Genomic DNA, 22,592 nt, shown 5'->3' with positions numbered 1-22,592 from the left:
GTAGTTCGGAGAACCGACAAATGCCACCTCTGACTGGCCCAGCCCCCATCTATTTGCTGCCTCCTGAGTCCCAGCTGACCGAGTCTTCTTTTGTTGCCCTGCACAGGAGATGAGGGGCGGGATGAGGATTTTACAGAATCCTTCCCCTGGAGTGAAGAGGGGATTTTACAGTGTCCTTCCCCTGGAGTGGGGTGGGAATGGAAATTTTACAGTATCCTTCTCCTGGAGTGGGGAGGGAATGGGGATTTTACAGTATCTTTCTCCTGGAGTGGGGTGGGAATGGGGATTTTACAGTATCCTTCCCTGGACTGGGGAGGGAATGGAAATTTTACAGTATCCTTCCCTTGGAGTGGGGTGGGAATGGGGATTTTACAGTATCCTTCCCCTGCCATGCCCACCAAGCCCCGCCCACAGACCCAGTAGTAAAAAATTTTTGAATCCCACCACTGACTGGGCAGTACACCCAACCTCTGCAGAAAGTAGAACTCTATTTTATAAGGGTTCCACTACTTCCTTTGGAAGGGCAGTTCCAGTTAGTCTTGAGTAGTAGTGGGAGAGATCATTTGAGCTGGCCTCTCCTACCTGGAAGACCCCTTAATATTTTAAGCCTCTGATTAGGCCATGATTAGTGTTCATAGCTATATCATCGATACATTATCCACTGCTCTCCTAAACTGCGCAAGAGGTGCTATCAACTTCTTGACTAGGGGATATGAAGGTTTACACAGGGCAAAACAAGCTATCGCTTGAACCCCTGAAGATGAAGTTAGTTGTTCACTACAGCCCCAAAGGTACTTTTTCCAAGTGGCGACTGGGCTTCCTGGTTTTTCTTTGAAGACATTTCACTTCTCACTCAAGAAGCTACTTCAGCTCTTGGCTGGATGGCGGGGAAAGGTTTCTGACATCTCCAGGGTTGCCTCTTAATGGCAACTATCCATCAAAGAGTAGGTCTGTGAACTGTAAGACATCTTGGACTCGTAGCTACTACTACATGGACAGGTGGGAAATCAGGGGTTGGGAGAGAGCAGAGTTGTCCAGCTGGGTGCCATATGCAGCCCTACCTGGAATTTGAGGCCCTGGCTAAGTGACTCGTGGCCTAATTACTCCTCACCTAGACTACTGCAAGGTGTTGTGCCAAGGGGCTGCCTTTGAGAATTTCAGCTGCTCACTCTCAGCTGCAGACTGAGTGTATCTACCAATATACACTTGACCAGCACGGTAGCCTACGTGGGCCATAATCTCAATAAAGAGGACTTTTTGGCCAGTGGCTTGATTCAGGAGGATCTATATAATTAAGGATGAGGATGTACTCCCGCTTTTATCCTGGGTAGCCTAAGAGCAGGGGGGGGCCTGACTGGCATTTTCTAATTTAGAAACCTTCCCTATTTCCATTTAATGTGCTGCTGGCAGACTGGTAGGCACAAAGCATTTGATGAATTGAGGAGAAGATGAAGTGGGCTTTTGTACCTCCATCCATGTGAGAGCAGGACCGCAATTTATCTTGTTGCCAGCAATGGCTGAGAGTCGGGACAGGTAAGCCATCAGCATCTGGGTAACAAGCTGCAAAGGATGAGGGAAAAAGTGTGATAATTCTACTGATGCAGGGCATCCTGTATATTAGGGGATATAACTGAAGCAATCTCTCCCTCTCCTTCCCCCACCCTCCCTCCCCTCTCTCCCTGTGTGTGTGTGTTCGTGTGTGTGTGTGTAGATAGAAAGATAGATAGATAGATGGATAGATAGATGGATGGATGGATGATATAGATATCGATATAGACATAGACATAGTATATCACAGAAGTCCCTCGGTATTCTGAAATGGAAGGTGGCGTTGCACAAGGTCTCTAACATCCACCAGCTCCATCACGTCGTCATGGAGGAATGGAAGAGGACTCCAGTGGCAACCTGTGAAGCGCTGGTGAACTCTAGCCAAGAGTGTTAAGGCAGTGCTGGAAAATAATGGTGGCCACACAAAATATGGACACTTTGGGCCCCATTTGGACATTATCACTTAGGGATGTCTCACTCACTTTTTGTTGCCAGCAGTTTAGATATTAATGGCTGTGTGTTGCATTATTTTGAGGGGACAGCACATTTACACTGTTATACAAGCTGTATACTCACTACTTTACATTGCAGCCAAGTGTCATTTCTTCAGTGTTGTCATATGAAAAGATATACTTAAATATTTACAATCTGTGAGGGGGTGTACTCACTTCTGTGATATACTGTATATGTCTCTCTACAGAATTTAGAGGCACTAGGCTAAAACCAGTGAGGAGACTGGTTTAAGAGACAGTGAATTCTAGTCGCATCTTAGGCATTAAAACTGGCTGGGTGACATTGGGCCAGTCACACTCTTCTAACCCAACCAACCCTTCTTCTCCATTGTTGTTGTTGTGGGAAAAATAAGAGAGAAAGGAGTATTAAGTTTGCTGCCTTGAGTTTTTGGTAAAAGATAATGAAGGCGGGATATAAATAAATAATGACATGAAAGCCTCAGAGATACTTCTCCTCCAAAAATATTATTCTGTAACTAGAACTTTTCAGCTAGTAACAAAACTTCATTATTTTACCTCCGGATTATCCTTCAGGGCATCCGAACGGGGTAGCTCTGAGAGCTGAGAAAAGCGCCGATCATAAATACATAGGTGAAGATGTTTATCAAGCACTCTAAAGTCTTCGTAACTCCTCTTCACAATCCAGCTCTTGCCCTGCAGACAGGGAAAAAAAAAATCTACAGTGTCATTTAATTCATTCATTCACAAATGTGCAAGGTCTCTGTGAACCTGATTATTATCATCATTCCACATATAATCACGTTTTCGCTCAATCAGGTTTTGCTAATCAGTTTCAACCTCTAATTAAAATTCCTTAAGTCATTATATAATATAATATTTTGAATAACACCATTATAATGGCAAGTGTAACTTTCAAGGACAACCTCCCCCTATGCCTGAAGAGAAACATTTTCAATTAGGGTGTCCTATCTGTTCTAACATACGCCAGAGAAACATGGACTCACAATCAATACAAAAGCTACAAGTGTCACAAAAAGCCATGGAAGGATACATGCTTGGCATCACAAGACAAGATAGAAAGACCTGCATGTGGATTAGAGAACAATTGAAAATATAGGATGCCATCCAAAGAGTCAAAGAATTGAAATGGAAATGGGCTGGTCACATAGCAAGAAGAACTGATGGCAGGTGGGTGACTCCAAGACAGCCATAGAATGGATGCCACTTGATAAAAAGTGTCCACAAAAGAGACCTAAAACAGGATGGAGCGACATCAGCAAGTATTGCAGGCCCATCTGGCAAAGGAAAGGTCATGACCATATTGGTTGAAAACATACAGAAGAGGCCTTTATCCTACAGTGGATAGACAATGGCTAGGATGATAGAACAGCAGAGTTGGAAGGGACCTTGGAGGTCTTCTAGTCCAACCCCCTGCTTAGGCAGGAAACCCTACACCACTTCAGACAAATGGTTATCCAACATCTTCTTAAAAACTTCCAGTGTTGGAGCATTCGCAACTTCTGGAGGCAAGTTGTTCCACTGATTAATTGTTCTAAATGTTAGGAAATTCATCCTTAGTTCCAAGTTGCTTCTCTCCTTGATTAATTTCCCTCCATTGCTTCTTGACCTGCCCTCAGGTGCTTTGGAGAATAGCTTGACTCCCTCTTCTTTGTGGCAACCCCTGAGATATTGGAAGTCACTGCTATCTTGTCTCCTTATTTTCATTAAACTAGACATACCCAGTTCCTGCAACCGTTCTTCATATGTTTTAACCTCCAGTCCCTTAATCATCTTTGTTGCTCTTCTCTGCACTCTTTCTAGAGTCTCCACATCTTTTTTACATTAGTTTACATGACATTTAACTAATTAGCCAATTAGTTAAAAATACCTTTGAATGCTGAGATATTAGAACTGAAGTTGGCATGAATATTCAGTAGTTATTCAACTACTTTACATCAGGGCCACAAAGGGCACCAAAATAATACACAGCAAGCACCTTCTTTCTTGGAGTCTCTGAGATTGGAATTAAAATATTAATGACAGTTGAAGAAACGATTCTGCATCTGAAATATGAGGATCAGCTTGATCAACAATAGTTCGGGGGAGAGGGAGATGTAATCTCCAACAGACGAACTCTCTTGAATACTCAAATGCTACCATAAAAAGCTTTTGAATTGAAATATTTCCAAATCATATCCAGTGGCGTAGACAGCCAAAAAGCAAACAAAGAAATCAGGAAAACAAGTGAACACGGGCAATAATTATGACAAAGTACCATTATGCCAAAGTCTCTTAGGTAGATGTATTTTACGAATGCATTTATCCCACTCCCGAATATGGATGCCTTCTTTCCTCATGTTAATTTTTCAAGCCAGTCCTTTGGAAGTACATTCAATTGCAGATAAGTATCTGAATAATATGTTTGCTGAGGCAAATTATGATTAAGAAGTGTGAAAAAAGGAAAAAGAGCACATAAACAGGTAACCAGAAGAATAATAAGGGGTTTCTAGCATTCAAAATTGTAGTGCTCGGCTATTTCTCTTGATTAAATCTCTTTCTGAATGGCAGGATGAAAAATATACAGCTTAAGTCTCTGGCTATTTGAAAAGAGATTTGCTGCTTTCAACACTTTATTACATTCCAGTCTCTCTTTACAAACTTCTAATTTAAACAATTTGCTATCAGTCACACTTCCATGTAAAACATATAAGTACAATAGGTCAGGGAGGGAGGGAAGGAGACCGAGATAAGTGCTAGCAATAAGAATATTGAGTGCAATACCCAGAAATAAATCTGTAGCACGCAGCATTTTTTTTTAGCGGCACAGTATTTGCCAAACGATGAAAACTGCTAAGGAAATGGATTTGTTATCTCTTTTGTAGCTGGAGCTGTGAATCCATCGACCAGTATAATGAACGGTTTTCTCCTCTCTTGAGGACAGCATCTCCAGTTAAGTGTGTTACTTATTGGTTTAATGGCATCTTCCATCTATGTGTCCTGAAATTATTTAGAATTCCTCAGTGCCGATAAATTTATTTATTTAACAGAGCATGACTGTTGCAGAGTGATAAGCAGGTAACTCAAGGTTACTCAAAAAAAAGATACAGTAATAGAACATTTCTGACTAATAGGTATGCAGCATTGAGAATACTCCAGATAGTATTAATCAGCAAAGCTTTCCTGTTCTTTATAAGCAATTGCATTGGGATGACTTTCCGTGTGTGAGGAAAAGTTTGAATCACAATAGCTATGAAGACTCCTCTGGAAAAATCTGAGACAGGATCTTTTCATACCTACCATTGAAGACTTTCTGTTTAATGCTAAAAAAAAAGTATAAGGAACTGATAACTCCTCCATGTTACCACGATCCTGCATTAAAACCTGTAATTGAGATCTATCTGGATTGACACCTCTCAGCATTTCTATAATTTAAATACAGCTTCTCCTAGGGCAGGGGTCACCAACCTTTCAGACTTCAGGGATCACTAAATTCATAATTTTAAATCCCGCGGACCACTGATATGATCTGCCTAATGACCAGTTGGGTGGGTGTGGCTAGGTGGTCATGTGACTAGGTAGGCGTGGCCAACTCAATGTCACTCACATTGAGGGGCACCTCACTGGCCTTTACTCACTTCTCTCCTCCCACCCACTCCTTGCCTCCCCGCCTGGGCTCCATAGGGCCACAACAGGAAGCAGTTGTTGGAGCTAAGCATCCACACGAGAAAGAGTTGGCAAAACAGCTCAGTTCAAACTGGATCTGACCGAGAAGGAGGCTCAGCAGAAGCACCTCACTGAGGACTACAAGCATAGGCTTTCCAAACAGAGGGAAGTGCTGCTAGCCTTTGCCCAAAGCCCTGCACCAGGAGACCAAAGCAGACCCCAAGTCTGTCCCCCTCTGACCCACACAAAAAGACCCCAAAGGGGGAGACTCTGTGCAGCAACACAAACATTCATGGCACGTATCTGTCCCAGGGGCCATAATCTGAGGACCTCTGATTTAGTGCAATATAAAAAATGCAAATAATCTTTCTGCGGACCACCAAAATTTTCTCACGGAGCACCAGTGGTCCGCGGACCACCAGTTGGTGACCGCTGTCCTAGGGTGCTATTCTCCAGGTAACTTAAGGCGAGAATTGTCATACAAAAGACCATGTTAGCAATTCTAGCAATCATGGCTCAAATGCATTCAAAAAGCACCTCTGGGTGAAAATGTGACCTAATATCAAGTAGTATGAAGTCTTTAGATGGAAATAGTTGGTCACTGTAAGAGACAGTGTAGCAGAAACAGGGGGCGGAGTTAAAACAGGGATCAGCCTAGAATCCCAACGTAGCCACAAGTGAAGTCCAACTTCCTTTGAATCCCACTCACTTTTATCTAAAGTTTTGTGACCCAGGCGCAAGTAAGTAGTAAGAAACTCAGTCAGTGTAAAAACAAACAAACTTTATTATAACAGCTGAGAATTAACTATTCTCAGCGTAGTTCAACTAAGCTAAACAAATTCCTCCCAACACAATTCCTCAGTCCTATCACCAACTTTGGTCCAATTAGGCAAACTGCCAAATGCCTTTCTTGGCAAAAGTTCAGAAGACACTGATACAAATGCAACAAGACAAAGCTATCACCGTTGTTTTCCGGCAAAGAGTCCAAATGCTGTTGCTGGTCTTTTAAGCCTTATGGGAGGGGCCAATCATCTCTTGTCCTACTCCCGAGTTGTCCTCTTTGCTGTAGCTGCTCTTGCCTTCTGGCAGCTCTTCTCATGCGTGCATTAGGAACAGGCTCTTCCTGTTCCTCTGCCTCACTAGTCAGCCTCTGGAGTCCGCACATCACTCCCCAATGGCCCTGGCCCCACCTCTGTCTCAGACGCAGAGCCCTCATCCGGGCCTTCCCCAGCCTCCAGGACTGGCCCATGTTCTTCCTCAGCCTCATTGCTGTCTGACTCTGTTGCCAGCTCCGCAGGCTGCTGGCGGACCACAACACCGTTAGTTGTTGCTAACCGTTAGTTGAGAAGATGCCTGTGCATAGGCATGACTTGCAATAAATCGGTTTAACCGGACCTTCATGTGCGGACCTGGTCTTTCCCTGTCTGACAGTTACAAACCTAACCACATCCATAAAGTGTGTACCATTTTTTTTTCAGCCACAGCCAGTTAGCTCCTCATGAACATTAAAGGAACAACTTATGAATTTATGAAGATGGGCCTCCTTTAAAGACTTGAAAGGAAGAAGCTTCCTACGAAACAACCGTCTTGGGGACTGGGGCTTATTTACATCTAATAACACATTGATGGAAGAGGAGAATAAAACTGGAAACTGATTTTGATACAGCTACTGCCAAGAAGAAAGCAATAGTGAACCATTTCTATCCTGACTCAAAAGCAACAACCTGGGCACATTCATGCAGTTACTAGGAGTCCAAGAAGGAAGACTTTGCTTTTAACTTTCACACCTACCGTATTATATTCCAGGGGTATTCAGTTAGGTATAACCTTTCTCTCCAATTCACAGTTAAACAGCACCTTGCTCCATGATAGAAAGAACTGCCAAGGTACATCACTCACTGAAATTGTAATTGCCAGCCATTTGTCCAGTTTCTCAACATCTCTTCAGGCTCAAAAGGAGAGAAAAACCAACCTGGGACAAATGGCTGCAATTACCAAAGCTAAAGCATTGTTCAGTCTGCTGAAAACAAGGAAAGTAAAATCTAACAAGCAGACCCTGACCTGAAGTTTTAGCTCAGCTAAAAGAAAAAAGAAAAAGAAACCAGAAAGGCTTTTCAATGTGCAGCCGCTGCAAAGAAGGTATAAAAGATATGAGAGACAAACAACGGATGTGCTAGAGGTGTTTTGTCCGTTTTCCTACACCGCGGATTCATCCGTTAAGAAAACAGGTTGGGCCCTATTGGGACAACAGGAGAAATAACCAACGTGGCAAAATTGGTTATCTAATGAATTAATCCAAAATTCATTCCTATTCTCCCCCTACCAAACGATCTTTCCCAGTTTTCAATATACAATTACATACTGTACCATTTTCCAATCCAATTTAATCACCCAATGCAAAGCCTGAACATTGCTTTTTATCATTTTTTTGTGGTGGTGCATGAGGAGAAGGAGGAGGGGAGAGGGAGGAGAAGGAGATGACAATTAAAAAGACTTCTGACTAGTCTATCCCTAGGGCAGGGGGTCAGCAACCTGTGGCTCCCGAGCCACATGTGACTCTTTGGGTCCTCTGCTATGGCTCCCTGTTGGGTGATCCCACCACTGACTGGCCTTCCCCTCCCAGTCACTCCTCGCCTGGCCCGAGGCAACCGTGGGGGACAAAGAAGCAGCCAGGGCAGAGACAGAGATACACACACACACACACAGACACACACACACACACACACACACACACACACACACAGAGAGAGAGAGAGAGAGAGAGAGAGAGAGAGAGAGAGAGAGAAAGAAATTCAGAGGGAGAGCGGGGGGAAGAGGGAGAGAGGGGAGAGAAATATATGTCGAAAGGATTTTGTGGTTCCCGGTGTTTTTTAACAACTGGGTCTCTGCCCTAATGACAGTGTGGCTGGGGGGGTCATGTGACTAGCGGAAGTGAGTGACATCGAGTTGGCCACGCCCACCCAGGTTTTCTGCCTCCCAGTGTTTTCTTTTCTGCTGGGAAACGGGTCCAAATGGCTCTTTGAGTACTTAAGGTTGCAGACCCCCTGCCCTAGGGCCATTGTGATAGAATGAGATAATACACAGGAAAAACAGGTATAATTTCTCACTCATACCTAATCTTAGGTGATTGAATGGGAAAACAACACTGTTGTGTTGGTCAAAAGTCCTCCTCATTTTTGTTTCAAGCAACTTATAACTTAAAAATAGCATGTTAACATGAAGGAAGGAAGGAAGGAAGGAAGGAAGGAAGGAAGGAAGGAAGGAAGGAAGGAAGGAAGGAAGGAAGGAAGGAAGGAAGGAGAAAAAAAAGAGAGGTAAATTTGTTATGAACTCTCTCCTCTCCCTCCAAAAGAAAGATGTTTCTGGATCACATATATTTAGTGAGACTAAAAAATCAGAGAATTTCAAGTGGGCCACGTTAAAGGGAGAGTGTATGAAAGCCGTGGTATTTTATTATTTTTAAGTCTACTTATCTGCTTACAAAGTTGATAAATTGAAGTGCATTCGGGGAGCTACTCAGTGAAGGGAAAGAAACAAATTTTCCAGTCCAGAAGTTTCAAACGGGCTATTGCGAGAATGACTCATTTCTCTGGCTTTCTACAATGCCCCTCTTCTTTGCAACAAATTGCTTCTAAGCAGCCGAGGCCTTTTGAAAAGTACATGGATAGATGCCAAACTTAATAAGTTAATTTCTGGATCCAGTTTAACCAATGACCGTCTTCCACTGGCACTTTTGGTTTTTTTCAGATTTTATAAATAATGGTAACAAGCCCAAGACTTTTTTTTAATGTTCAAGAGCCATGTTGATTTCCTCTTTGTTGAAAGCCGTGGCCTTTTTTGCCCTCGTGTAGATTACAGTTTCGAAAGCAGCAGGCACGTTGACTGGGGGATGTCAACATTTGTCTCTATTAGGAATAACAACGTTTGTTCAAGACCAGACGACATAAGGCCCTAGCAAAGGGGCATTGAAGGCACACAGATTTTTCCCTCTTGAAAGAGGAGGTATGCTGTAACTGATCAAATTTGCTGGGTGCTGGGAAAGGTGACCTGGGGGACAGGCAGTATTTAAGTTTGCCACAAGTGAAGTCAATCAATCAGAATTTATTTATTTATTTTATTTGTTTATTTTGTCACAACAGTATATATAAGCATAAGCATGAAAATAACTATATAATATATAAGCATATATATATAAGCATAAGCATGCAACAACTATATTAATTGGATATAATGAAAGAAAACAATAGGACAGGAACGGTAGGCACACTTGTGCTCTTATGCACGCCCCTTACGGACCTCTTAGGAATGGGGTGAGGTCAATAGTAGACAGTTTTTGGTTAAAGCTTTGGGGATTTTGGGAGGAGACTACAGAGTCAGGTAAAGTGTTCCAAGCACTGATGATTCTGTTACAGAAGTCATATTTTCTGCAATCAAGATTGAAGCGGTTAACATTAAGTTTAAATCTATTGTTTGCTCTTGTATTGTTGTGATTGAAGCTGAAGTAGTCTTTAACAGGAAGGACATTGCAATAGATGATTCTATGAGTTAAACACAGGTCCTGTCGAAGGCGGCAGAGTTCTAAAAGTTTTCTAAACCCCAGATTTCAAGTCTGGTGGCATAAGGTATTTTGTTGTATTCAGAGGCGTGGAGAACTCTTCTTGTAAAATATTTCTGGACACGTTCAATTGTATTGATGTCTGAAATGTGGTATGGGTTCCAGACAGGCGAGCTGTATTCAAGAATTGGTTTGGAAAAGGTTTAATAAGCTCTGGTTAGTAGTGTAGTGTTTCTGGAGAAGAAGCTACGTAAGATTAGGTTTACAACTCTTAAAGCCTTTTTTGCGATGTAGTTGCAGTGGGCTTTGGCACTTAGATCATTGGATATGAAAACTCCAAGGTCTTTGACAGTGGGGGTCGGAATAGACCTGAAGGGAAGGGACCTTGGAGGTCTTCTAGTCCAACTCCCTGCTCAAGCAGGAGAACCTATACCAGTGATGGGTAACCTTTTTGCCATCACGTGCCAAAAGCGGGGGGGGAGCGCAGGGGAGGCGTGCGCGCGCATTCTCACACCCATAATTCTATGTGCCCTAACACCCCACACATGTGCGTGCGACCCCCCGTGCTCCCCCCACTTTTGGCACGCGATGGCTCAGTGGGCCCATTTTTCGTCCTTCCCAGGCTCCAGAACCTTTCTAGGAGCCTGGGAAGGGTGAAAACGGCCTTCCCCACCCCACCCGGAGACCCTCCGGAGGCCGTAAACAGCCTCTGGAGCTGAGCTCGCGTACCCACCGATATATGGCTCCGTGTGCCACCTGTGGCACGCGTGCCATAGGTTCGCCATAATGGACCTATACTATTTCAGATAAGTGGCTGTCTAGTTTCTTCTTAAAAACCTCCAGTGATGAATCATCTAAAACTTCTGAAGGCCAGACGTTCTACTGATTAATTATTCCCACTGTTAGGAAGTTTCTCCTTAATTCCAGGTTGCTTCTCTCCTTGATTAGTTTCCATCCACTGTTTCTTGACTTGTCTTTTGGTGCTTTGGAAAATATATTGAAACATACCCCCCCAACTCTTCTTTGTGGCAGCCCCTTAAATACTGGAATGCTGCCATCATGTCCCCCCCAGTCCTTCTTTTCTCTAGATTAGCCATATCCCGTTCCTACAAATATATAGTTTAGCCTCCAGGCCTTCAATCATCCCAGTTGCTCTTCTCTGCACTTTTTCCAAACTCTCAACATATTTTTTTTGTAACGTGGTGACCAAAAGTGGATGTAGTGTTCCAGGTGTGGTCAGTACTGCATATTATGTGTATTTGTTACTGATAATAGTAACAGAAGACCCGGTGGTCTTCCGGGTCCAATTCAAGGTGCTGGTCACCACCTTTAAAGCGCTCCATGGCATAGGACCGGGTTACTTACGGGACCGCCTACTGCCACCAGTAGCCTCCCACCGACCTGTGCGCTCACACAGAGAGGGCCTCCTCCGGGTACCGTCGGCCAAACAATGTCAGCTGGCAACCCCCAGGGGGAGGGCCTTCTCTGTGGGGGGCCCTGCCCTCTGGAACGAGCTGCCTCTGGGGCTTCATCAACTCCCCGACCTCTGGACCTACCGCCGCGAGCTGAAGACGCTTTTGTTTCAGCATGCAGGGCTAGCTTAAATGTAGTTTTTAATTGGGGTTTTTAAATGGGGTTTTAATCTTATTCCAATTTTTAGGCCATATATTGAATTAGTTTTTTTATACTGTTTTTAACTTATGTTATATGTATTTTTTGTATTTTTATTGGCTGTGAACCACCCTGAGTCCTTCGGGAGAAGGGCGGTATACAAATCGAATAAATAAATAAAATAAATAAATAACTGCCCGGACTGTAAATAACAAGAACACAAATAAACTCAAGATAGATGAAGAACACCACGATTAATCAGCTAAAACTGTTAAAACAATTTTTCTGTTAAAAATCAGCAGAGCTTAAAACGGTCCTCTCTAGAAAGTCTTTAGAAGAAAAAAAAACCAGAAAAAATTTCATACCAATAAAAATGTTAAGAGGATGAGATGGACAAAAAAAAAAACCTGTCAGACTCTGGCAGGTGAAAAAGAAGGTGGAAGAATATTCTGTAATTGGAAATACAGCTCAGAAGACTTCTTATTATTAACCACTAGGTATATCTCAGTGCCTGAGCTCAGGGATATGCAGAGTATTTTGTAGCTGAAATCCACAACCTAGCACAAATTCTCAAATTCTCTGCCCTGCAGTACAAAGATTAAAGTTCTAAACCTCCAAAGCTGTTTTCTGCTTCCAGCATGAACTGGGAAAAACACACATATTTAAGGTTGCAATAAAGGTCCTTTGAGGTTTTATCATCGTTTTATCATAAAACCCACCTACACTCCCCCCCCTCTCTCAAGGGATGGCTTTGGAGTCATGCCTAACTACAGTTATTCCTTGACTTACGACCACAGTTTGGGGCCAGCATTTCCGTTGTTAAACAAGGTGATTGTTAAGCAAGTCATGCCCAATTTTACATTTTATTTTATTTTTGCCGCGGCTGTGAAGTGAATCATATGGGTGTCAAACAAATCCATCTTCCATTGTTGACTTTGTAGGAAGCGGGCTGGCAAGTGGTGTATTTATGCATATTCAACATGCATAGTGCAAGTTATTAATATGTTAGCATGGGTGACAGAAACATTTTGAGTAAAGCCTGAACCATCACTTCCTGGATACTCCTTAATGTAATTACATTTCTCATTGTATCCAAATGTTGGAAGGAATATCCATCTGGCTCAGTTCCAAGTGGGGAGAAAGACACCGGAAACATGGAGGCTGATTGGAAAGATGGTTTAATGGTGAAGCAGAACCACATGTGATTTCTGGGCAACTGACAAAATGGAGTTGACAGCGAGGGGGTTTTATACCTTCTCTGGGGCTTTTTGCACTTGAGCTTCCTGTTCCTGTGGCAAGAGCATGTATTCTATTGTTGCTGTCAGACTCCCATTGGGCTATGCAGAGGTCACAGCTGAGTTTGTCTGAGCTCCCAGGTTTGGTTGAAGCTGGGAGGGTGATGATGTAATGAACAGGCTTGTGTTCTGATGAAAGGGTCCTATCGTGGCTTAATGGCATTGACCTGGTTTGGATCTTGAGTCAGGGCTGATCCCATCACCCTGAGGCTGAAGGTCTTTTGTCTTGTAGATAGGTTGGCCCAGTACTTCTTAATGGGCACCAAATATCTGCTGGGGGCAGGGAGCTGGGGCTGAGTTTCTGTCTCCCTTAAGATTTCTCTTTCTCTTTTAGGGGAAATATAATATTCTGCCTTTTTAATATTTCCTAAAACATTTCATTCATCAGGGAGAGGGTGGCTTCCCTCACAACAAAAATAAGTAAATGATTCCAGGATAAATAGATTCAATTTAGTAGCTACTCAGGTGTTTCCTGAAGCCCAATATTATCTTCACGTATTATAAACAGTGAGAAACGTAGGAGAAAAAGAATCCCCCAAGTATCATTCAGCTCATGCATTTTCATAAAATCAAGGGAAGAAGGGCCATATTATTTACCTGACAATAGATTTGTACCAGGTAGACAAGCTCCTTGGACTCACAGCCATTTCTTGTTACTTCATTCTGTTCCTCGGGGAGTGAAAGCTATTCCAGGGGTGGTGGGGAGGGGGAGAGGAGAAAGAGAGATACAGAGAGACTAAGTCAGTTAACAAAGATAAGCCAAACATATAAAAAGTAGAAAATTTAAACGCAACTTCCTTCAAAATGCATTTTCTTATCAAAGAAACAATTATTATAAAGTGAGCTGGTTGTTTTGGTTTTGGCTCAATAGATTAGAAATATTCTATACTCTGGTATCAATCCAATAACGTGCATCTTGTAACATCAAATGTCTTAAAAAGCCAATACTGTTGAAGTAAGTTTTAGAACTTAAAATTCCTAGCCGGCAGAAGTTTTTAGTACTAGGTTTATAGAAACAATTCCACGATCCATCACTACTTAAGGCAACCTTCTAACTAGACACCTTAATCATCTTTAAAGATTAAGTAATAAAACATTTCCAGATGTCAATGTACAGTATTGAGGGCCCAATTGGCAAAAGAAAGCTCAGGACCAAATAGGTTGGAAACATGTGGAAGAGGCATTCATCCTGCAGTGGATAGATAATGGCGAAAATGATGAGAATCACTGCTCATTAAAGAAAGATTAATTGAAGTAGATTGTTCTTTCTGATCTTGGGTTTGTAAAATTGGGGAGAAGCAGTGATCTACTGTGTGTGTGTGTGTGTGTGTGTGTGTGTGTGTGTGTGTGTGTGTGTATGTATATGTGTACCTGAACCTGGCCAAAACCATCTTTTTGTTCCTCAGTTGACACACAGAGCAAAAAGGGTGGAGGGGAGGAGATTGGAATGCATTACTAGACACAACAAAGAGATTTCTCATGAGAACCAAGGTCATCTCTACTGGCAATAGATAAGATTTGGGAAGAAGTGCCTGAAGAGCCCGCCAATTAACCCAATTGGTCAACGTGACCTATGACACTTGGGGATGGGGTTATATCCTAGTTTAATTATACTGAAACCACAGGAAAGATTTAGATTTGGTTTTCCATTGAAGCTGTGCCAATATGATGTACTCATTAAATAAGAACTTTGAGAAGCAGCCAAGTCTCAGAGTTCTGATTTGCTTGAGTTCATTAGTCGGAGCCTTGAAATATATTTTAATATATGTGTATATACATGATACTTTGTAGGAGAAATCAAAAAATTTAAAAGGTCTTCCGAAATGCTTTATTCAATCATGCTTCTGGTAAGAACTCTCCATCATCTAGGGCAGAGCCATCCAACCTGGGAAAGACTTGTGGACTTCAATTTCCAGAATTCCCCAGCCAGCATTACTGGTAGTTAAAGTCCATAGTTCTTTAATTGGGCAAGGTGGGATATCCTTGATCTAGAGTAAATGGGAAGGCAGACAGGCAGAAAAGTATATCCACCCATTCTAGGCTCCATCTCTCCCACAGCTACCATCCTACTGAGTATATAAATTTTCAACCTCATTATAATTTGTATTTATATGGTGCGTTACTACTTAAAAGGCATTCAGCTTGGCTAAAGCTTTGTAACCAAAAAAGAAGAAGAAGAAATCCTAGCATCCACCAGTTCTAACAAATCCCAGAATTGCTACCATGGTCCATCCCAGTGATGAAATCTTGCTACCGGTTTGCTGGCTGCACATGCAGGCTGTGCGACAAATGCGCGCTGTGTGCATATGTGCAGTGCGCACCAAAAGGAGGCTTGGGAAGGTAAGTGGAACAGCGAGGCGGGGAGAATAAGCTGTGCTGCGCGATTTAGCTTCACTGGAAAGCAGGATTTCCTGCTAGCAAAGCTAAACTGCGCTGCACAGCTGATCATTGGAAATATCGGTTTGGAGGAACCAATAGCTTTATTTATTTATTTATTTATTTATTTATTTATTTATTTATTTATTTATTTATTCACATTTTTATACCGCCCTATCTCCCAAGGGACTCAGGGCAGTTTACAGCCTGATAAAAAACATACATATAAATACAGAGTAAAACATCAATTAAAAACTTATTAAATAAGGCCGAATATTTAAAATAGCAATAAAAGTAATAAAACCCCAATTAAAACCAAATTCAAAATTTAAAATTCTAATCCAGTCCTGCGCAAATAAACAGATGTGTCTTAAACTCGCGGCGAAAGGTTCGAAGGTCAGGAAGTTGGCGAAGTCCTGGGGGAAGTTCGTTCCAGAGGGTGGGAGCCCCCACAGAAAAGGCCCTTCCCCTGGGTGTCGCCAGTCGGCACTGCCTGGCCGACGGCACCCTGAGGAGTCCTTCCCCGTGAGAGCGCACGGGTCGGTGAGAGGCAATCGGTGGCAGCAGACGGTCCCATAAGTAACCCGGCCCTATGCCATGGAGCGCTTTGAAGATAGTTACCAAAACCTTGAAGCGCACCCGGAAGGCCACAGGTAGCCAGTGCAGTCTGCGCAGGAGAGGTGTCACATGGGAGCCACAAGGGGCTCCCTCTATCACCCGCGCAGCTGCATTCTGGACCAACTGGAGCCTCCGGGTGCTCCTCAAGGGGAGCCCCATGTAGAGAGCATTGCAGTAATCCAGTAATGCAGTAATGCAGTAATTTTTAACTACCAGTTTGTCTGAACTGGGGCGAACCGGTAGCATTTCACCCCTGGTCCATCCAATACTTACAGAAGTAAAGAAATGGAAAATGTCTAGAACAAGTCTTCCTGATCTATGATATATTCCCACATACCCTTGGTTGCCTTTGATGGACCTTTTGGTATGATGTCTGAGCCCTTCGATCAAAAATTCTAATCCTTTCTTTGGCTACAATCCCTCCTGTGCGTTAACTTCCCAAGGTAACTCCTGCTCACTGGTCATTTCACACTGATACCAAGGACCTACCATGAGACTAACCAACATTAAGAGTTGGGATTATTCCTGTTTGAATGATTTACTTTCTGTGGACGTGCAATTGCTAGTAACGTTTAACCCAAGGAGAATTTAATGGAAAGGTTTGATGCTTTCTCTGGCAATAAATATCCTATTCCATCAAGTAGCTTGTGGAAATTTCTATTTTTTCCAAAATGGAAAAATGTAAGTTTGCTAGTCAGCAATGGCTGACGATCCAGGTCAGTTCAAATGCTCAATGAACAATAGCTGTGGAAGAGTTGTTGTGCTTTTCACACAAACTGCAAAACAGATATTGCTATCACAGTAAAGACAGTATAAAGAATTGCCTAAGGAAACTTAAGATTGTACCGTAATCGCATTCTTAACCGACAATAAAGGTCACACCACAAGGCACATGATACATAATAAGTATGCAGATAACCCCGTCCTGCGCAAAGGACCAACCCAGGCAACCATTTGTGGGCTGCCGAGAAGATTTTGCTGTCTTTTTGATTCTAGAATAGCCAGAGCACATACCCCACGCTATTAAAAGAATGAGAGGAAATGTCAACTTATGGATGATTCCGACAGAATGATCTCTCAAAGGAAGACATTCAAGATGACCGAGCAAGTTCAGTTTCACTACTATTAAAAAAACATTCATCTATAGCAATAGCACTTAAGACTTATATACCGCTTCGAAGTGCTTTTACAGCCCTCTCTAAGGGGTTTACAGAATCAGCCTCTTGCTCCCAACCATCTCGGCCCTCATTTTACCCACCTCGGAAGGATGGAAGGCTGAGTCAACCTTGAGCCCCACCAGGATTGAACTCCAGGCTGTGGGCAGAGTTTGCCTGCAATATAGGGCATTCTAACCAATGTGCCACCAGACAACCACCCAACTTTAAAATAAAATTGATATTCCACCACAGCCCTATCAGATGCACCAATGAACAGGCTTTTCCACAGGCAAAATCCCCCCTTAACCATTACACGTTTGTGACATGCAGTAATGTGGGGATTTGTGTACCCCAGGTAATGCTTGACTTACAACCATAACTGAGCTCGGAATTATGGTCCTAAGTCAAGATAGCGGTTAAGCGGGTCATCGGTGTGATCATGCCCAATTTTACAATCTTTTTTGCGACAGTTGTTAAGCAAATGCCATAACCAGTAAGCAAATCCATTGTTCACAATGCCTGTTTCCAGCAGTTAAATGGACTGTTTTCGGCAAAATAAAAAAAAAAGAAAAGAAAAGAAAAAATCTTAAAGTGCAATCATGTGACTGTGGGTTGCCACAAACGGCTGTAACTGGGTCCGGTTATCAAGCACACAAAGTGTGTGAGTGTGTGTGTGTGTGTGTGTGTGTGTGTGTGAGAGAGAGAGAGAGAGAGAGAGAGGAGGGGGAAGGAGAGGGAGAGGGAGGGAAGGAAAAAGAGAGAGAGAAAGGAAGAGAGAGGGAGAGGGAGAGAAGGAGAGAGAGGGCGAAGAGAGGGAGGGAGGGAGGAGAGAGAGAGAAGTGGAGGACGGAAAGAGAAGGAGAGAGGAGGAGGAAAGAGAGAGAAGGAGAGAGGAGGGAGGGAGGAAAGAGAGAGAGAGAGAGGAGGAGAGAGAGAGAGAGAGGAGAGAGAAAGAGAAGTGGAGGGATGGAAAGAGAGGAGAGGGAGGAGGAAGAGAGAGAGAAGGAGAGGAGGAGGAAGAGAGAGAGAAGGAAGAGGGAGGGAGAAGGAGAGGGAGAGAGAGAAGGAGAGAGAGAGGGAAGGAAGGAAGGAGAAAGAGAGAAGAGGAGGGAGGGAGGGAGGAAGGGAGGGACGGAGAAGGGTTAGGGTTAGGGTTAGGGTTAGGGATAGGGTTAGGAGTGGGAGGGAGAAAGAGGGAGGGAGGGAAAGAAAGAGAGGAGAGCGAGGGAGAGGAGAGGGAGGGAGGGAGGGAGAGAAGGAAAGGGAGAGAGAGAGAGAAAGTACTAGCTAGCTTCGAATCTGGATTGTAAGGAGCCTGGGGGAGGTCCGTAATAATTTCAAACAATCTCTAAGCAACTGGTCATAAGTCAAGGACAACCTGTATTCATCGACATCATGTATTATGTAAGTTGACATCAACATTATGTTCAAGCTGGACAGAAACTGAGGCTCACAGGAAGCTGCTTTCGATCAAGTCAAATCGTATGTCCTTCTACACTGGCGCCAATTTCAACTAAGACTTGGTAATCTCTCTATATGTAAGGACGCTTCACTATCAAGCATCCAATTCCACTGACCGGGACTGCTGGAGTTAACACTCGGCAATCATCGGAAGAACTGCAAACCCTAATTTATGCAAACTGGCTGGTTTCTTCCCTCCCTCACCGCCTCCCCCCCCACCCAGCCTTATCTGGATCTGTTAAGAGGCTGCCTTGCCTTATCTTCCAACATGCAAAGCATGTGCTCTAAATCAGAGAGCTGAAGAGCTCTTCCCTGATTTAAAGTTTCCTTTCCCAGATAAGGTCAAGCTCAAGTCGATTACTGGATCCAAACCCACAGCTTGTCAACAGGCTATTATCCTTGTTAACATAGCAAATAAACGCTGATCTCTCCTAACTAGGGACGACATTCACCAAGGCGTGAATGAATGTCCACCCAGCCATGAATAATTGGGGGGCCCCGATGTGTCAAACAGATTATGAGATACTATCCAACAGGATTTTGTTCCTATGAAGCTGACCCTAATTTTATGATGTCTCCCAACATTAAAAACGGCCATCTTCTTTGACTGCTTCCTTGTACAAATCCTCCCGGGATTACTTCGCTGCAGATGAAGGCGAATAAAATGTTTAATGCTTTTCAACATTTTTTTTTTAAAAAAGCAAAAATTCTCTGACACATCTACAGCAAAGCTGTGACTTCTCTCTCCAGGAGAAATGTGGTAATCCACATAAAGGAAACTCCTCTTGGAGAGGGAGGAAATAATATTTTTTTAAAAAATATTTCCTATAAGCAATCTGGAGGAGCCAGAGATTTATTAACAGCCCAAGGAAGACTTGTGTGGTTTTTGAAGAACTGGTTGGTAGCTCAGCTCCAGAAGAAAGACAACAGCTATACTTATTAGAAACAAATTCTACACATTTGATTTCCTATTTACCCAAAACAAATTTAGAAACACTTTTATCAATCGCAATACAAAGTCGCTGACAGTAGAATAGCTAGTAGATGGAAGTGGAGTTTTACAACAGAAATCATTCTGACCAAATTTTTACAAGATATAATTGCACAATGGATACCTGGAAATTAGGGGAGAATAATAGATAAGAATAAGATAATAGGTATCTTTACTGTGATAGCAATATCTGTTTTGCAGTTTGTGTGAAAAGCACAACAACTCTTCCACAGCTATTGTTCATTGAGCATTTGAATTGAGCTGGATAGTCAGCCAAAAGGTCTAAGACTCTTAAGTAAATGAGTTGTCTAAAGCTGCAATACCTGGACATATATCTCTATATCTGCTACCTCCTCTTTACCATTTTTCTTATTTACCACTCTTTAAATGCCATTAACCAGGCTTCTTAAAAGCCCTTTGTTCAGTAGTCCTATAGGCAAGGAACCAATTTTATTTGGGCTGTCAAGTCTTAACACTTTTCGCTCAAACAGTCCCCCTGAATGGGCTTTATTGTTCTGTGCAGGTCAATGTTTTAACCATTATTGTACAATGGTTTTAATTATTATGTTTATGTTGTATCTATTATTTGTAAGTCACCCTGGAATAGTGCCTGTAAAACGGAACTACAATTCAAAACAAGTTTTCTTTCTCATCTACGCTAGGGCCTTTTCCTGGCTGTGAGTTTTATTTCTACATGTCACAGTCTGAAAACCATCACGGTTTTCAAAAGCTCATCTCCAATAGAAACACTGAGGCATGCGCTTACAGTATGTCAGTCAAGAGTTTTTCTGTAGCCTGATTCAAATTTTGCTTTTATAACTGTACTGTACTGTACTGTACTGTACTGTACTGCCATATAAAAAGAGATAGGGCACATGAATGAGGCATTTAATAATGCATATCAATGCACGTGCGTACTAGAAACACATGTAAATAAAATTACATGTAAAAATACTATTCCACCTAGCCAGGCTTCCAAACGCTGTCATTTCTTTGCAGTTTAAGAACAAAGACTGAAACATATTTGAAAGCAATATGAAACCCCGATATTAATTTCACTGATTGCCTCTGTGCTTTATTAATAACTTTGATTATAGGGATCAACTTTTCAATGCATCAAAAGTCAGTCATCAAAAGGTTAATCTTCCAACCGAAGAGAGGAAAAGAAAATGGATTTTTTCCCCTTGTAAAAGCTGAGGTTCGTATTTTTTAAAAAAAAGGCCCTTGCTACAACACTAAGTAAAAGCACAGATGGAAGTTAATAAAATGTATTGATTCTCTTAAAAGGCACCTTTCAGGGCTGCCACACTCAAAACATTTCCCTGCTGCTTCTATCGCTGAGATCCTTCGCTGTGAAACGACTTCTGCCCCAAAGTTGCTTTTAAAAGCAACTCTGCCCATCCAGTCTACGCTTGTCCTTGCTACAATGACCATTTTTTATTTCCGTGGCTGGAATTTCAACGGAGGCCTGTGAATTCCAAGAGGGTTCCAGCAACTAATTGGGGGAAAGAAAAGAAAGAAAGAAAAAAATCCCTTCCAGGCATCAGCTCCGAAATGCAAGAAACTCCAGCCGGCCATGAAACCCAAATTTAAAAAAAACCTCACGTTTCCGCTCAGTTGCCCCTTTCCCTACTTCTAATGTCCCTTGGGACGAACGTACCTATGAAGCGGGACGGAGATGTCCCTGGGTCCCCCAGTTAGCCTTTTCCAAGCCGCCCATTTCATGCTGAATTTGCGCTCTGGAGAAATCGCTGCAGTTCCTTTCAGGGTTCCCCCCCACCCCCGTCACTTACGCTCTTGCTATGAAAAGGTTCGGCCAGATGAACCATGTAGCTTTAACGGGTGCCAAGAGAAACAAGGGGAGGGAGTAGATACATGCAGGAACAATGTTCCAGAGCTAGACGTTCAACTGGCTGCCACATTTAAAAAAAAAAAAAAAAGCAAAAAGCAAAATAAGAAACTACCATCCAATGCCTGGAATTAAAAAGCACCATCTCATTCTGTTCCATTTCCAAGGTTTGCTTCATTTCTCCTGATGTTTCCCTGATCCATCTTTGCAAGCCAACGAAATCCCTGGGAATCGTGAAGGCTGAAGAGAGTGCAACTGAGGCCAGTATTATTGGGCCTTAACACCATCTCACCATTTTTTTAAAAAAAAAGAAGAAGAAGAAAAGAAAAAAGAAAAAAAAAAGGAAGCACTACTGCCGCCTCACAGATTACTGGAAAAGAAATTAATAACGTTGCAAGGTCGGGTTTTTCTGCGGCTGGAAATCCAAACAGCTGCCAGAAATAGGATCTGCCAGAATAAGACCCGATCGTGGTTAACAGTTCGTAGACAATATTTTAGCATGATGTAACTAAAACTAGAAAAAATAAAATCGAGAACTGAAAAATCGGGGTAGCTCACTTTGAAATAAAAACCTTTCTTTCCCATTATGGACACAATTGGTCTCTTATTCTTATTAACCATAGCCTTGTGGGAACTCAGATGGATTAATTGACTGACTGATTGACTGACTGACTGACTAGAAATATCAGGGCATAAGTTTAAAAATCAACAAAAACCCAAGAGATTCCTGAAAGTTTGCCTTTTTTTCTTTTTTTTTAAAAAAGGATTTTATTTTGGCACCAAAAAAATATGAAGCTCCAGATAAAATTTCTTGAGCAGCCTATTCCAAAATGGATCCCACTACTTACAAGTTCCTAGTATAGAGAGACACTAACCACCAGATTGATCGAAAGGTTGGCAGTTCAAATCCCTAGTGCTGCCGCGTAACGGGGTGAGCTCCCGTGACTTGTCCCAGCTTCTGCCAACCTAGCAGTTCGAAAGCACATAAAAAATGC

General features: G+C 42.6%; 1 protein-coding gene across 9 annotated transcripts in view; it reads right to left on the bottom strand.

The window, feature by feature from the left end:
- ARHGAP32 (Rho GTPase activating protein 32) overlaps positions 1-22,592 on the bottom strand; it is a 200,145-nt gene that overhangs the window by 87,292 nt on the left and 90,261 nt on the right. For all 9 annotated transcript variants that reach the window (XM_058194899.1, XM_058194901.1, XM_058194906.1 and 6 more), the window contains 3 exons: positions 13,743-13,829; positions 2,577-2,714; positions 1,468-1,560 (listed from right to left, as the gene is read on the bottom strand). In XM_058194899.1, coding sequence (XP_058050882.1) covers positions 1,468-1,560; positions 2,577-2,714; positions 13,743-13,829 — 318 coding nt within the window. The remainder of the gene's footprint in view (positions 1-1,467; positions 1,561-2,576; positions 2,715-13,742; positions 13,830-22,592) is intronic.

The sequence above is a fragment of the Ahaetulla prasina genome, chromosome 9 (genome assembly GCF_028640845.1).
Source record: "Ahaetulla prasina isolate Xishuangbanna chromosome 9, ASM2864084v1, whole genome shotgun sequence".
Classification (NCBI taxonomy): domain Eukaryota; kingdom Metazoa; phylum Chordata; class Lepidosauria; order Squamata; family Colubridae; genus Ahaetulla; species Ahaetulla prasina.
The sequence above is the reverse complement of the archived record's forward strand: the minus strand, read 5'-3'. Positions and strand labels throughout refer to the sequence as shown.